At 44.4% G+C, this 17,348-nt stretch overlaps 2 protein-coding genes across 2 annotated transcripts in view; one reads left to right on the top strand and one right to left on the bottom strand.

Annotated features, from left to right (window-relative positions):
* The window catches only part of CCDC186 (coiled-coil domain containing 186), a 40,542-nt gene extending 37,569 nt beyond the window's left edge, over positions 1-2,973 (bottom strand). The window contains exon 1 of the mRNA XM_075717597.1: positions 2,944-2,973. The gene's annotated coding sequence lies outside the window, so the exon portion shown is untranslated. The remainder of the gene's footprint in view (positions 1-2,943) is intronic.
* Positions 2,974-7,353: 4,380 nt separating this feature from the next.
* Positions 7,354-17,348, top strand: part of TDRD1 (tudor domain containing 1) — a 28,472-nt gene continuing 18,477 nt past the window's right edge. The window contains exons 1-8 of the mRNA XM_075717904.1: positions 7,354-7,403; positions 10,133-10,215; positions 11,633-11,703; positions 11,900-12,047; positions 12,447-12,552; positions 13,729-13,789; positions 16,154-16,258; positions 16,622-16,804. Of these exons, the coding sequence (XP_075574019.1) occupies positions 7,354-7,403; positions 10,133-10,215; positions 11,633-11,703; positions 11,900-12,047; positions 12,447-12,552; positions 13,729-13,789; positions 16,154-16,258; positions 16,622-16,804 (807 nt within the window). The remainder of the gene's footprint in view (positions 7,404-10,132; positions 10,216-11,632; positions 11,704-11,899; positions 12,048-12,446; positions 12,553-13,728; positions 13,790-16,153; positions 16,259-16,621; positions 16,805-17,348) is intronic.

Raw genomic sequence — 17,348 nt, 5'->3', positions numbered from 1 at the left:
TGAGCAATATTGTATGAATTCCTTCAAGGCATCACTAGGTTTTCTACCAATCACATGCAAGTGGTTAATATTATGCTCATATTAACTCCACATATGGAGCCAAGTAACAGCACAACTCCCAAATAAAGTTCATCAGTTAAGGTTTAACAAGTGGGACTGCATTTGCTCCCATCACAACACAAGTCATGGGGTACACCTTGAGTGTGTTATTTTTTGTCATACTAGTCCCAAGGTTAGAAGCTCATGTCTCAGTGGAAAACAGCATACTAGCAACAGCGTCCTTTTACTGCGAACTTCAAATGAGACTTGGATACTTCAGGGTTTACGCACAGACTTGTAATCTTCCATTAGCAGAATGTCTTCAGCACAGAACAACTCTTACTATTCTAAGTAAGGAAAACCGGTCTCACCTACACCACTCAGCATCCGATGCAGTATCAGCAACAGCACTACTGTAACCTTTCAGGATTGTGAAGGCATGCCTTCAACTCTGCTTACAACAAGGCTAGTACCAGCCAGTTAGTCACCACCGCTACCCTGTTTGCATTCATATTCTGACGCTGATAACATCACCTGTGCAAAGAAGAATGTTTTAAGGGAGGGGAAGAAATCAAATTTATGACCGAGTTCACAACTTGGACAAAGCATACATTCTATGACGGGTCTTCTCCACCTATAACTGAGTCATAATTCTCGTTCACACTATAAAAGTTAGAGCACTGGCAGACCTTCTTACAAAACTGTAGTGTCATGGTATTGGTAAGATATGGGTCTTAGCATACTTGGCATTGAAGACGCCAGCATATTTGCTATCAATGGCTGTTTTCAAATGCTGTTTCCAAAAGACGCAACAGGGTTGTAAAATTCCAACCATGGCATTACTGTCTGCATGACCACTGCTTACTGAAAAACACCATTCATGAGGATGGTAAGGCTCTACTGTTTTCAAACCTGATTTTCCTACAGAGTTTCTCCAGTATCCCTGGAAACAAACAAGCAAAAAAGCTCAGTCCTTAAAGGATCTGAATGAGTCAACTGTAAGCTCTACAGAAGACTGACTTCTGCTAATTAATATAAGAGGTAGTATTATATACAATATTATTACATGAAAAAAAAAATCAGTATTCCGTGTATTTCTTGAAATTAGGGTCATGAACATCTTCTTCTGACACCAATTTGTTTCTGATGAGATTTTTTTTTTTCCCCACCCTCAATTTCAGGCAACAGGGTCTTGGTCTATGACTTGAAGATAAGAATTATCCAAAAGGCTTTCCAATATTGTTTTTGGCAACAGGAAAATAAGTTCAGAACAAGCCAACCGAGAACTAAGTACCTACTGGAGCCCACACGTTAACAAAAGTTGCAGACTACTGATTTAACGTACTTCTCCTGCCTAATAACACTACTAAATCCAGAAAAACACTTGCTTTTTTCCATAGCTCTTTAAAAGCCAGCTTCAGGAAATTCAATATTAGGCTTGCGTAGCGATAAGCAATGTACCTGCTAATTAGGACCAAAAAAACACTCTCTATATTTGGTTCTTCAGTCCTTTTCTCAACACTTTGAAATAGCGAGCCTCACAATACCAACAAACATCTGTCAACAACCTCAAATCAAATCTTAAAAGACAATAGAAAATACTGGTTTATAGCCAAGTCAAGAAGGGATGATTGAAGAATTTCAGAAAAAGACGAGAAAGACTCAAACATACAGAACAAGTTTACTTTTTTTTTCCCCCCATAAAGTGGATGACATTTCAAATTGACAATCTCTTGAAACATCTTCAGACTTTCGGTTTCTCATACTTCTAGAACTTAACCATCTCCTCCTAAAGTCAATGGCAACATAAGCATTCACAGCAGCCAGTCATTACATTTCCTTGTTAATATAAAAATGCAGCCGTGGCTCATTGCTGTTTCAACAATTTTCTTATACAACAAAACATACTGGGACACTGGTGACGTGTTTTTTTAGTGTATTCTGCTGGCAACATTTTATCTTCTGAAAAGCAGCTTTACAAGAAGATAAAGCAAACCAACAATAAAGCCAGACTACCATATTTCTAATCTCACACACAGATTTCAATTCTGCAAGAGATCCTCTCCTGGTCTGCACAGAGTCTCAGTGGAAGTATACACGTTTCAGACTCACCTGTGCAGACTATTTTCCAGGACAAGAGCCAAAATCCGCAAGCCTACATCATAATCATCTCACCGAAGTTGCAGTAAAGCTTCCTGCTTTCAAGCCTAGAAGGGCAAGCAGCTTTTGCGAATACCATCTGCAAAAACAAGGACGCGTACGCTACCGCAACACCGCAGCCGGGTCTGAAAAATAACCATGCTAGTGTAACTGTTGCTGGGTTTTGTCATCTCATTATTTAACCATACAGTGAAATCAACACACAACCAACGAAACAGGACGAGCTAATTAATAACGTGAAGAAAGCTGTCAAGAAACAAAGAGACCACGAGCCAGCAGAGCAGCCAGAGCTACCCGCTCGGGAGGTCCTGGCTCCGAAGGCGCTGCTGAGGCAGGACTTCACCCCCCGGCCCTCCTGTCACCTCGCCCCAATGCTCCCGCGGGCCCGAGCCTCACCCACAGGCCTGGCGCCACCGCTGCCAGCCAAGTGCCGACCCCCCCGCACACGCAGCCCCCTCGCAGCGGCCGCCGCGGCAGCCGGGGGAAGCCTCCCTCCGCTCCCTGCGCGGCCGCCGCGGCCACGTCCCCCGCCCCGTCCCCGGGGTTCATCGCCCGCTGACGCCGGCACGCCGCGGGAGGCGGCCGAAGCGGCCCGCCGGCACCGCCGCCCCCTCCCCGGGCAGCGCCGAGCCTCCCCGCCTCGCCCCGGCCCCTCGGCCGCGGCTGCCCCCGCGCCGCCCGCTCAGGGAACCCGGCGGCAGCCGCCGCCGCCCCCCCCGCCCGCCCCGCGGCGTGGCCCCTCACCCGCTCGCTACGAGGCCGGCGGGGAGGGCGGCAGCTCCCCCATGGCGGCGGCCCAGCCCCGCACCGCGGCCGCCCCGGCCGGCTGACACATCAACAAAGATGGCGGCGGCGGGCGGCGCTCCAGCCCGGCGCGGGGGGCGGGGCCGGCCGGGCGGCCTGCCCGCAGTGGGCGGGGCCGCGGGCAGCGCGCGGCGCCGCGGGCTGCCGGTACGGCGCGGGCTGCCGGGGACGGCGCTGCCGCTCCCAACGTCGGGCACCCGGGCGGGCACGGGCGTTCTCCAGGTCTCGCCCTTGCCGGCTCTGCCGAGCACATCCCCCCGACGCCTTCACAGCGAGGGCGGCCGGGCCCGGAGCGGCCGGGACACCGCCGGGACACCGCCGAGACACCGCCGAGAGGGGCCGGGACACCCCCGGGAGCCGCCGGGACATCCCCGGGAGCGGCCGGGAGCCGCCGGGACACCCCCGGGACACGGCGTGACCCTTCCGGACGCCTCCTCGCCCCCCGCTCCCTTTTACCGCCGCTGCGCTCCCGCCCCGGCTGCCAGCAGCCGGCAGATGGGAGGGAGCAAAGCGCGGCGTGAGCTGAAGGTGCTAACAGCTCCAGGAGCCCAAGCTGCTGAATTTCACACATTAGCTAATTTAAGAGCATGTGTATAAATATTTCAGTCAGGAGGCTGGGTCTTTTCCTCCTCGTCAAGCATACAGTACAGCCCTTCTGGGCGAGGATCTCGCCTCAGGCATCTCAGGTGCCACCAGACCGTGGCCCCGAGAAGCTGCCACGCAGGAGGACTTCTGCACCCCAACAGTTTTTAGCGAGATGGTCACATAGATACCTCCTCCCCTTTTTGCAAGGTCGGTGTGCAAGTAATGACTAACAGAGTCGCTTCTTCCCTAAGGAAACAGCATCTCGTTTTCCAGAACCAGCCCCTACACGCGACGTCAAAAGCCTCTGCACCTGCATGCCACGTAAGAGTAAATCCAGTGATGCCAATAAACAGAGTCTGGCTTCGGTTAACGCCTGCTGGTACTTCACTCCTTATTCTGACAGGATTGAAAAAAAAAGTGAAAAATTTGCTGGGCATCAAAAATACGGAGCACATTTCAGTGCTGGGAGCAGCATATTTCCCTGTGGAACACAAAGCTTTCTGGAATCCAGAGCACTACATAAATGGCATTTTATTTAATAAAAAATAAATTGAAAAAAATACCTTAGCGGACAATCTGTTACGTGGAAACAGTTGCATTTACTATAGCAGATCAGGTAAAGGAAGTAATGGCATCTTTCCTGCAGGAACTTTCAAACGTAAAAATAGAAAAGCCAGCTGAAATAATTGAATAATTTGGGTTGGAAGGGACCTCAGGAGCGTATCTAGTCCGATCCCCCGCTCATGGCAGGGCTAACTGATGTTAGATCAGATCGCTCCTTTACTTTGGCTAATGTACTTTTACATACCTATAAAAGTATACACGTGCCTATATGCTTTATACCTATAAAACCCAGCGATGATTTCTTCAGTTCGTACCTTGGACGACTTTGAAAATAGAATGTGCTGCATAAGTTTACTTACAAATGTGATTGGGAGTGTTATTTCAGAGCAAGTTATTTTTCTCCTTATTCTTTCCAGGTAATTGGAATTTCAAAAATCACAAATGCGTATTTTGGGGTCCTAGAAAATGCTCATTTGAACCCTTTTTACAGATCCTTAAAAACAACACTGGGATTTTAGAGAAAATCAATCTGCAAACCATTCAGAGCTCATAACCATAAACCTTTGCATTTTCATTATTTTGGGAGAGATAATACTGCTTCCGATAATTAAACATTAATATCCTAAGCATCACCTCTAAAGCAGTGGAGGAGTCAGGTGAAAGCATATGTTTTTAAAAATATTATTTAGGTGAGAGCATAAACTGGAGTAGGCCGTGGAGAGAACTCGTGGCCTCAGCTTTAACCTCCAAATAATATTTTGAAGGCAAAAATTTAGCCATTGCTTTGCACATGATATGCTGTGCATTCCATATTGCTAAAAATACATTAAAAAAAACCAGGTGTGGAATAGAGACAAGGAAAAATTGTCCGTTTTTAGAAAGCAGCGCCACGCAACACTCACTTGCTAACTGCCATGCAGCCCAAGTCTAAGCTTTGCTTTCAGCAATGCTTCTTTGCCACTCCTACTCCTGTTCTGCAGCTGAGCGGCAAAGTTCATACAGCCTGGCTGCTCTGTATACAGTCATTTCAGTGCCCAAATGCTTCTTATTTGCTCTTCTTTTCTAGTTACTCAAAGGCAACTGCAGAGATACCAGTGTACTCTGACCCCAGTCCTTCTAAGGTTTATGCTTCTGCTTTGCCGTACGCTTTGTCTGCAGTCCCACTGACTTTAATCATGTGCAGCTTAGTGCGTCCCACCAGACCTGGCAGAATTTCAGCCGATTTTCACCTTTTATTCTAGATATTTTTTTTCAGCAGGACTGAAATCAGTTTAAGAAAATTGAACCTGATTAGCAGATTTCTTCCTGAAAGGCAGGTGAAAAGGATTTTTTTGTACTCAGCTAGGACTCCCCACGGCTCTAGTCCCAGCGCTGATGCTCAGACAGTTCTGACTCTTACAGTACCTGTGCTTAGGCCAAATTTTCATCTAAACAGTATCTTATCCCCAGGAGGCAGCCACAGATACTTAGGGAATGATAATGACAGGACATAGAGCAAGCCCCTTCCCCAAACTGCCTGCATTCATATTAAATACGAATGACTGAATTACTGTAACTCTTAGCCAGCCATAGCTCTCATTTGCCATGTACAAATGCTGAGGAAGACAATTTCTGAGTGAGAGAACTTATCATCTGAAATACCGACAGTCACCCACAGCAGCCTTCTCCTCTGCTGCAGGCATGAGTTCTGCATTGCAGAGGCAGAAGCAGAACTGTGCCCGTATTTTCAAAAGGTTGTCATTCTGGCTTTTGGCTCATGCTTTGTTATCTAAGAAAAAGAAAAGTAAGTGTTCATATAATTGCTCAATTTCCAGGTGACGTTTGTTAATTATACACAGCATTTTTATAGCTTTGCCCACTGGAGGGGCTTACAATCCTGTGCTTTCTCCTTCAACAAAAAAAGCGTTAGCAGCTCCACTTTAAGGGAGGGACGACGAGGTGGCTGGAGCCACAGGTGTGCTGAACACCCTACGCCCTGGGAGCACTGGCGCTGCAGTGCCGTGGCTGGCACTGCCCAGGAGGAGCTGGGAGCAGAGTCCAGGCTTCCTGACTCCCATCCTCCGTGTCGTCAGAAAGCTGGTCTGTCATAATGCAATTACTGCGGGCTGATTTGGTTCCTGCATTTCACATCATGGCAAGGTTACATGAAGAGTTATTATTTTCTTCATTAGGAACCGCTTTCACTGTCTAACTATTTTATTCCAAGCAAGCGTGGTTTGCCAGGTGTCTTCAGGGAGCACCATCCACAGAGCCCGGGGAGCCTCATCTTCCCTCCCCGTGTCAGGTAGGGACAGCAGCGCTGCTGAAGCTGCAGTCCCACTGCTAAGGCCTTGCCGCCGTCGTATCTCATCTACGCGCAGTATAGTTAAATCCTAACTGTGACTGTGATTATGCAAGTGCTCTGAGTAAGTTACACCTGGAAAAAACTATTTTCATTACACATTGTTTGGACTGTCCTTTGTTCAGCATGTAGCGCAGCGGTGTCCCAGCTAGTTCCTAGGCGCTTAGATCCTACAAATTAGAGCTAATGACACACTGGTACAGTTATTATAGAACCTACATGTAGGCAAGCCCAAAGCTCTCACTAAAAAATTGCAGGCAAGCCACATCAACCTCCTGCAGCTCCTGTGATGCTGCTCCTGATCAGCCTCCGTGCTAACAGCACTCTCCCCGGTTACCTGACACTCCTTTGCATTTATCTTTTTCCACTGCTGCTGCCAGACCTGCTATTTTTCCTTTTTAGAATTAATTCTACTGCTGTCATTTCCTGCCCTTTCTTGTTGCGGTATCCTGAGGCATGGAAAGTCCCAAATGACTGACATTTAAAAAACAAAAACAATGAAAACAACATTTGCCCTGGCTCAATCATTCTTTGCAACTTCGAACCACAAGAAAAATTTGTGCCAGTTCACATGCTAAAAAAGTTCTGTCTCCAGTGGGATAATGGGCTTTCCTTTTCATCGCATCCTGTCAATATACTTCCAGCGCAGTCTACAGTATGTGTCATTTCAAAAGACTGTTCAGACTGGCAGCGTTGTTTTGATTCAGCAAGCCTTAGGGATCAAAATGGCTAGCCAGCTAAAGGTACTAGAAGCGTGCGTACTTTAAGTCACAAAGATAGTAAAAAAAAATTTTTTTTGAGAGGTTTGAATGACAGAGAAGCATTTCTTAATGCCTCACTGGTATTAGTGCTTCTTAGGCATGAGGATTTTTGGACTAATCTTGCGGACAGAGGAACAAGGTGCAGGGAGGTAATGGAGGCTGTATGATCATAATTGTCCCATCTCCCCGCAGCTTCCCGTGTGCAACTGTGCCTCCTCTGACCTGCAACGCTGGGCAATTTGGCAGATGCATTTCCTGAAATCCCACCTAAGTTCACCTCCTGTCTTCAGAGCAGCCTCCGATACAGTCAGCTTCTACCCACATTGCCGATGAGGGCTGGAGGAGGTTCAATGGAGCCAGGAAGAGTCTTTACTCTGAATTTGGTAGGTAGTTTATCTGAACCACCTACAAAAAATTCAGCAAACCTTTGATGTGTTGTTCCCTTTTCTTTTGAGAATGCTTAGCAGGGAACAATAGTTTGGCAGACAGGATCCTGGGCTTAAACACAGAAGATTTAGACTGAAATGCCGTCACAGCCAGACTCCAAATGACTTTAAAGCAAAGTAGCTGTGCTTCAGTTTCTTCTGTGTAGAGATATAATTTTCCCTGCCCCACAAAACTTACAAGAATAAAATCCATCACTGATCTTATACACTTTAATAAGAAGTGCAAGAGTGTCAGCACTAAAATAGACGAGATTAATTTATTTTTGGTGGAAGTTTAATTGCACAGCACTGGGAACACCCGAGAGCATGTCTAAGTAGTAGCATAACCACAGCAGTGTTGAGGATGAAGTATGTTTTCCAGTGTAGACAGAGACATGAGGATGAGAAACAAAAGTTAAATGAAGAGAAGGGGAAAACACCCTGTATAGAAAAGAAAGAGGAGAAAGGACAAATGAAAGCAGAGAATAGGTTGGAAATGGGTGACGAAGGGATGTATTTTCTAGGCTGCCGGGCAAAATTCAAATATTGTAAGATACAAATGCATCAATGTGATGTATTAAATTTCATCATTCTTGCATACATCTTACAGCCACCTTCTGAATTTGTATGAGACAAGGTTGTCTAACTGATGTCCTGAAAGAATTTTAAAACTTATAGAGAAATTACAGAAAGCAGCTATACACCTTTCCTGCTGCTGAACTCCGAGCACTCGGCCCGAGTTGCGGGTATGGCTGCTGCTGCGAAGCACTGACAGGCCAAGTCAGGAGCCCAAGGCTCCTCAGGCACAGCCCGAGTTGCGAGTGTAACCTGTAGGTTTTTCTGAAATGAAGAGCTAAGGACAGCGCAACTCCTTGCTCTCTGTAGCTAGTATTTCGTAACTCTTAAGTTATTCTTTCATCGTGTTGCGTCACTGAGAGCAGTACAGTACACAGATCCCCAAGGAATGCGTGGGATTACTAGTGCCACCACGGATGTTTCACTGTCCCTCACGGAATTTTGCTGAAGACAAGAGTGAGAAAATCAGCGGTACTTTGAGTAATAAAATAAAAGCAGTCCCTTGCAACATGCTGGGCGTAAAACAGTTTATGACTAGCACGTTTTTGGCCAGGGCTCCGACAACTATGCCACAGCTCGAGTGAGAACCCCACAGCCTCAGCTCTCAGGCCCAGGGGCGGGCGACGGGACCGGGGCGGCACCGCTGAGGCGGTGCCAGTCACGGTGCCCACCCACCCACCCCGCCGGGGCCGGGGGTCTCCTCATTCCCCGTCCCCGCCGTTCAGGCGCGGGTAGGCGCTAGGCGCCTCGCTGCAAGGCAACGCCGTGCCCGGGCCGCCGGCTCCCCGCGGGGGAAGATGGCGGGGCCGCCGGGGGGCAGCGCGCGCCGGATCCCGCCGCCGGGGGCCGGGCGGGCAGCACGTGCCCCCGCCCCGCCCACCTGCGGGCCGCCGCGCGGAGCGGGCTCCCTCTGGGCGGGGCGGCGGCGGCGGCGGCGGCGGCGGGAGCGGGAGCTGCCGGGAGCCGCCTCTGCCCTCCGGGGGTCGGGGCTTCCTCTCCAGCCGCCCTTGCCCTCGAGTGAGTGTGTGAGCGGGCGGCCCGGGGGCGAGCGCTGCCCTGAGGGAGGGAGAGGGGCTGGGGGCAGCGGGGTCCGGCGCCGCGGCCTGCCCCGCGGCCTGCCCCGGCCGAGCCTTGGCTGGAGGCTGTGGGGTGGGGATGTTTAATTTTATTGTGAGTTCATTGAAGTAGCACGTACCGGTACTACGCAGCTGGAGTTGCGAAAGCTCGTTTCTGGTTGAGTTGATTGCAGTGTCAATTAATGTGCGCAAAGACTGCTCTGCTTTATTTGCAAGCTCGGTTTAATTTGATTTCTCCCATATAACGTACTAGAGGAGTATTTTTAAATTGAAAATAACTATATTGCATGTGAACATTGGGATGGCAGGTGCCAAAAGTTGGTTTTGGCAGAACCTGGTGCAGTAGCTTCCCCTCAGGCAGCGGCTCTGCGCGCTCAGAGATGGCGGCTGTCCAGGGCTTCGGGCCTTCACCGTGCCTGCGCTCCCAGTCCTCAGGAACCGATGAGTGCACCTTATGCTTCGGTGGAGGGGCAACTTACCGAAACTAGAGTGGGGTCCCCTGCAGAGAGACGGGTCCCTCACCAGCCCAGCAGGCTTAACGTGCAGGTTGTGACAGCCGCTGCTGCTCCTCGGTGCTTTCATAAAGGACTTCTAATCGTTTATTTTTAATCTGGAGTGTTTGTTGTTTATATCTTTAATGCAGAAAGTATTTTACTCTTTACTGTGCAAATTACAGAAATAGCGGAGAATTAGCCTTCCAACACTGATGCTTAAATATAACTTCAGAACGTGACTTAAAAACACTAAAATACTTAATTTATGTGCCTGCCTGAGTTAATCTTTAAATCTGTGCTTTTGTAGTTACTTGGCCTACAGCCACCTTTCGTCATACTCTGATGTGAACATTTATGCGATGGCAGAACCACTTCACATGAAGAGCAAAGGTAATAAAGTTGTAGGTGGAGGTTAAAGCAACGGAATCAAAGGTGCCAAATTCCTGTTGAAAAGCTCTCAGTTTTGAGGCTGAATTTCTGAAATAGCTAACAAAAATTAGCATTTTGTGAACAAACAATACAGGGTATTTTTTGCCAAGTGTAGAAACAGTATAGAAAGTTTTAACTGCAGCCCAAGTGCAGTAAAAGACTTTGTCCAAAGCTTGACAAAGATATCTTGACTTAGTTCTTCTGTAGTTGTGTATAGGCTTGATTATTGATAAACATCATAGGTATGAGTATGGCTTACAAATAAGCTAACTCCTAATTATCCAAACTTGTGTGGGCTGGAATGTCTTAGGTAATTGAAAAAACAGGATAATGGGAGTGCTGGGGAATTTGGTGCAGATACGTGCGGTGGGAGTTGGAGTTGCTTCAGCAACGTTTCTTGTCTTTATGGATGCTTCAGTACTGTCTGATCCATGTTCTCTTTTACTCCAAATTTGGAGGGGGAAGACTTGATTCTGGGAGATCTGAGATAGCTTGGTATGCAGCTGTCTTGGGTCTGGAGTGTTGATGAAATTTGATTTCATTTTAGGCAGGAGTTTTAGTTTAGGCAAAGTTTACAAGATTAATGTGCTTCCAGGTGGGGAAAAGAGGCCATGTAAGCTTTATGTTGGCTCAGTGGAGAACTTGGGCTAATAAGCATGCCAGACTGGAACAAGCTCAGAATGGCCTGTGTAGTCTACAACTGAAATGAATTTTTTGTAGGTAAATGAGTTGCCCACTTAAAAAAACACAGTTCCTAGTATGTTGCTCTGCAGACTTAGGTGAATGTTTGTCTTTTAAGAGTTGTTTGATAAAGAATAAACTCACTGGAAAGACCACAAGGCTTATAAGGCACTCACTGGAAAGTAAAAATCTCGTTTCAGAGTATTTTGTTTCTGAATACTTCATGGCGTGACAAAACTAGGCATAAGTATAAACTTAACCTAGACCATGTGTTCAACAGTATTGAAGGAAATTTGTACTGTTTCAGCTACTGTAAAATTGCCTATTCTGAATTTTTGCCCTATGGATACTGGAAATTATGTAATTTTTTTTTTTTCTTGTTCCTGCTGAACAACTTTAATTGAAACAAATTTATGGATGGAGGACGTTAAGACCTCTGTCGAGTCATAAGCACAGAGCTGCAAAACTGTTGCTTTAATAATACTGCTGATGGTAGGTTTGCATAAATGTAGTATCAGAGTGATAAAAAAAGTGACTTCCAGAGTGTGTCATGGTCCTAGCACCTCCATTTGCTCAAGTGTCCTAGCAGAATAGTAGGAGTAGGTAAGAGCCTTGTGTCTTCCTGCAAATATTCCGTAACACAGGTGTGCATTAGCATTGTTAAATCGGATCCCTTTGCAAATACTTCTGCTCCTAGGAAGTTCCATGGAAGGCATAACTGGTGGAGGGAAGTTGCTGTTGACAGCTGCAACTGATAAAGGAAATACGGTGAGTTATTGCACTTTATAATTGCCCCAAATATTCTGAGCATTTTTAGATAGCAGAAGCGATCAGCGTATCTTGCTCTTTCTAGAACTTTGAAATTTTCACTCTTTTTCTTGTCATATTTTAGCATATTAGAATATTTCTACCCTAATGGGTAGCTTTTTTCTGGTAAGAATCACCTAAAATTTTTCTTCCACAGGTGTCACATTCTGATTTGAGTTGTGAGAAGCCGAAGAAATTGCAATATTCCTCTGAAAATGTTTTCTCTATCGGCTATGATAAGAGTCTCTTTAGTTCATTAATATCACCACTTCAAAAGAAGACTTGCCATCATTGTGGTTTGTTTGGTAAGTGCCTATTGTCCTGTAGTCTGTGATGTATAGTACAGTTACCAGTGAAACCGTATCAGAAGGTTTGCTTAGAAATATCTTTAAATGGGTGCATATGTTTATCTCTCAGATGGAAGTATAGTGACTATTCAGAACACAGTTGGAGTTGCAGAACTGATAAACAGAGCATTTCCTTAATCAATTTTTTTTCCTTTCTTAAGTATAGAAGGAATTTGGGACATCTGGGGTAGTAATGTCTGATAGCTGTATGTGAATACAAATACCTACTTGTATGTGCTTAGAACGGTAGTGGAACAGTCTTGTAAAGCAGTTATTAAATAATACATGGAGTCTGTATTTTAACAGCTGTTTTTTTCTTGTGATATAGGTGTTTCTCTCTGACTTTTTTTTTCTTAGGATCCCTCAGATGTTCACAATGCAAGCAAATATACTATTGCTCTGCAGATTGTCAGAAGAAAGATTGGCCAGCACATAGTGTTGTATGTGAGCCAGTTAAACAGAAGTAAGTTTGTTAAAAGTTCTGCCAAATAATCTTTACAGAAAGATGATACCACTCCCAATACAGCCTAAATGACCATGTAACGGCACTATTACAGTAGAATATGTTGCTTATTCTTAGGCTAGTACTGCATTATCTCATACTTGTCAGAAAACTCAGCTCTGCTGCTTTAGAAGGGTGACTTGAAAGATATTGTTGGGAGTTCTTAAGGTGTTCTGTAGTGTGAATTAAAGCAAAAGCGTTATTACTTGCATCAGAACTATGTGAGCATGCAGTAAGAATACCAGCTTATCGTATGACTTCATTAGTGCTGTTGATGAGGTAGGGAAGGGAGGAGGAATGAGACTGCTTTTCAGCAGTGGCATGGTTAATGGATTGCATTTAACAGAGTCTGAAGGCGCACCCTTTGAATCTAACTGTAGCCTCAGTGAATTTCATGGATATTTTGTCTATGAGCACAGCTGCAATTGGAAGAAGTTGTCTCAGCCAGGCCATTCTCTAGCTACTCATTATTGATCTTTGACATGACAGTTTAGATGCTCAAGAGATCACTCCCTAGTCTGTTTCAATTAAAGTAAGGACCATTAGGTTATGATATGGTACAAATTGACTGGCTGGCTTTGGAACAGTTTAGGGGAGTGATCTGAGTGTTTAAGCTGACAACCTCTAACAGGAGTGATGATTGCAGTTCAGTGAATCTGCAACCAGGTGTCCATAATCAAAGTTTACAAGAGAGATTTTTTTTTTCCCGCAAGTTTTGCTACAGTGACTGAATGGGCAGGGACATGGGGACAATCTGGCATATGTGTTATCTGGATATTACTTATGTATTCAAGTGAAATAGCAACCTTTTTTTTTTTTTGTGATTTTATAGTTCTTAAGGTTGACTTGGGATTACAGTGTTAGCAGAACTCCACAACAACAGTATAAGATTTCTTCTTCATTTTAATCAGAAATTAATTTATTTTTTGTTGATGGCATCAGGAAAAACACACCAGATGTTGCATGACAGGAAACTAACAAATTAGCCATTCTACATTTTCTTGGAGGAGGAATAAGGGTTGACAAAAACAACATCCTGTGAACACAGCCTTTTTGTTCTATTTGCAAGTAGGTGCTGTGAATGCTACTTGTCTGTATTTGGTACTTCAAAATTAACATCTTTTTCTCTGATTACAGTGTAAGTAATAAGGATGGAGGCAAGTTACCTGCTAAAACCAAGAAGGGAGTTTATCTTAAGGTATACAATAAAATTTTCACTGTATCTTGAATGGATCTGCTGCGAGCTAGTTGCAATGTGTTTAATTTAACCTGTACAGGAAAGGAACAAGTTCCAAATATTATAATCTACTCCTTTTAGAAAGATCAGTGCTTCAAATCAAAAGTTACTGGGAGAAGCATTCAAAAATATGTTACTTCTAGAGCCCTTAGGAACACTATCAGACAACTCGGTTTTTGTTTGAAAAACAATTTGTGAAAAAGTTAAAATCAAGATATGTATGATGGTTGCTAGAGAAATATTTTAGGAAGGAGACAGATGTAGCTTGTCCAATTCAGAAAAAGTCTGGTGTCTTGTTTTCTGTGTAGATCATGAGCTGATGCTTGGAGCCTTGTAACTTAACTAGAAATACATTTAATGTAGTATTGTATAGTAACAGATGCAGATAAGCATTTGTTTCTTTGCTGCAGCAGGAATTAAACATAATGCGGTTCTCCTTTGTAATATTTTGAAGCCTCTCTTGATCTTACTTTCAGCCAAACGTTTCCTGTAGTCTTCCTGTGAACTCTTCTGCAGGAGATCATTTTGCTGTCTTTGTGGTTTCTTGGGATGATATTTATGAAAGCGAGTAAATGTGCATACCTCCAACTAGCCTCGTGTTTGCGCTGTACAAGAAAACTCCTTCGTCATGTGCTTCTTTGAAGTAGCTCATTCATCTGTTTAACTTTTTGAAGGAATTTAGAAAGGAGGCTTCATTTTGGGTCCTGTGACTTCTGTTAGTTCATCCTGATAAGTTTCTGCTGTGTGTGTACTTGCGACTGTGTTCTAATAAAACTGATCAACTGATAGTGAGGGACCTTTATATCAAGAGGAAGTACAACATGAATAAAAAATTTGTAGCCAATTTATTTTGAAATACCAGAAGGTTTTTTTATTCTGTGGTTCATCTTCTGAAACTCAGGATCTGCAGAAGCAAGAGAGCTTATATTGCATATTGAACAATATTTAACGTATTTTGCTATTGTACTGTGAGATGTGTTTTTATGGAAAATCTGGAAGGATCTTTGTTGCAAGTAAACAGCTCATTTGGCAGTTGCAACAGTAATCTCGGTGTCCTGGTTTCAGCTAGGATAGAGTTAATTTTCTTCCTAGTAGCAGCTATAGTGCTGTGTTTTGGATTTAGGATGAGAATAATGCTGATAACACACTGATGTTTTAGTTGTCGCTAAGTAGTGCTGACACCAGTCAAGGACTTCTCAGCTTCCTGTGCTCTGCCAGGTGCACAAGAAGCTGGGAGGGGGCACAGCCAGGACAGCTGACCCAAACTGCCTGAAGGAATCGTAGAATTGTTTAGGTTGGAAAAGACCTTTAAGATCATCCAGTCCAACCATTAACCTACACTACCAAGTCCACACTAAACCAATCAAGGGTAGACTAGACTAAACCATGTCCCAGAGTGCCACGTCTACATCTGTTTCCTTCCTAATAGCCAAAGGGCTATTCCATACCATACGTCATCATGCTCAGTATAGAAACTGGGGGGAGCTGGCCAGGGGGCAGCGATTGCTGCTCCGGGACTGGCTGGGCATCGGTCAGCAGGTGGTGAGCAATTGCATTGTGCATCACTTGGTGTGTGTATTCTTTTATCATTGTTGTTGTTGTTACTACTTTCTCTTCCTCTGCTGTCCTATTGAACTGCCTTTACCTCAACCCACAGGTTTTACTTTCTTTTTTTTTTTGATTCTCTCCCCCATCCCACCACAGGGAGGGGGGTGGGAGGCTGAGTGAGCAGCTGTGTGGTGCTTAGTTGCCAGCTGGGGTTAAACCATGACACTTGGTCATTGTGCATTGTCTGTGGTATGTTGGTCCAAATGTGAAAGAGCTTTTCCCTAAGGATGTGTATGAGGTTATTTTTTCTAATGTTTTTAGGATGTCGCAGACACAGATGGTGTGCATTAGGCAGGTTACACTAAATGTTTAGCCTTTTTTAAAAAATGGATGCCAGCAGTTAAAGCAGTAGCTATAATCTACTCTGTGGTGTTCAGGCTACAAGGAAGCAGGTGGAATTCAATTCTTCTTACTTATGAGAGCATCATAAGCAGGAAATGTAGCTGAGTTGTCCTGTAAAACAGGTGTGAAAGGAAAAGGTGGATCTCTGAGACTTTGGCACTTGTTTTTCATTGCCTGTTCAGTGTATCTCTGTGATAATGTTCTGTTATTTTCAAGAGTAATACAAAGTCTGTAAGACTTCTTATTGAAAGTCAGCAAAAGCACTTTTTTACATGTTTCTTGAAAAGATTAAAACGTTTTTTTTTCGTTTGTTACTACAAGGAGCTACAGCTGAACAACTCCAGTTTAAACATAACTTGTAGCTGTTTTGAATAGGGTAATTCAACTTCTGTGGATTCTCTCAAGACAGAAGAGCACATCAGGAAAACAATGTTTTCAGATCTCCAGGCTCTAGGGATCAAAAAAGCTACGGAAGTACAGGTACTTTATTTTGGAAGAATCCTACAATGTTTTATTAGTTTGCATTTGAAGCTTTGTTAAGCATATATAGCTGCATGTCACCTCAGCTCTTTGTCTCATTTTGCTCACATGGAAAATTCCTTTATTTTTATAAAGATGCATAAATGCAAGTGGGGCTGGCGGGGGAGTAAGTGAGGAAGATTATTTCTGTGAAGGTGAACATCACTGGTTTTGTTCCCTGCAGTTAATTACTGCTAGATTCAAAACAAAAGAACAAAATCAGGTACAGGGTGAAATGCATTTATTGAAATGAACACTGGTCCTGAATAACACACTGTAGGTTGCTCTTGCATAATTATCATCTACTGTGGCTTTTCTCTTTAGGGCACAGTAACAGAGTTCAAGAGTCCAAGTGAATTTTATATACAGATGAGTTCTCCAGAAGTTTTAGACCAGATCAGTAAACTTTCTGTGAAACTGCAAGACTGTTATGCTAACACAGTTATTCAAGAGCAATATATTGCCATCAAAGGGGAAGTCTGCGTTGCAAGGTGTTCTTTGGATCAGGTAACATCTGGTTGTCCATAAAATAACCATTCTATGTTGAGCTCATCATGTTTTGCTTTTATGCCTCTACCAGTGAAGGCTGCTAATTAGAGATCAGTTTATTGTGGTGGAATTGTGGTAGTAACTAGCTTTATAACATCTGGAACTAAAATTTAAGGTAGTGTATTTTTTTTGCCCACCTCTAAAAAGTTTACTTCTATATGTTTATGTACTTGAGCCCTGTAGGCACTGTTTGTACCACTGTTGCTTGAAGGCTGTGTGTGTTCTGAGCAAATTTAAACTACTGTAGTTAGAACAGTTTGGAATATGACTCTGCTTAATTAAGGAAGTTAGTCTTACTTCATTTTTTTACCTGACTTTTCTGGTTGCATTTCTATAGCCACATCTGGTTCCCATTTCCCTTCCCACCCCTTTTTTGTATTTCTTCCCCTTTTTCTCCTCCATCGTTAGTAGATTCTTGATTTACGGTACGGTAGCTAATATCCATAGGAGTAGAATTTTATCTTCACAGCAGTCAACACTACAGTGAGTTGTGTTCATGTGA

Source organism: Pelecanus crispus, chromosome 10 (assembly GCF_030463565.1).
Source record: "Pelecanus crispus isolate bPelCri1 chromosome 10, bPelCri1.pri, whole genome shotgun sequence".
In the NCBI taxonomy this organism is placed as follows: domain Eukaryota; kingdom Metazoa; phylum Chordata; class Aves; order Pelecaniformes; family Pelecanidae; genus Pelecanus; species Pelecanus crispus.
This window is presented reverse-complemented; position numbering and strand designations above follow the sequence as displayed.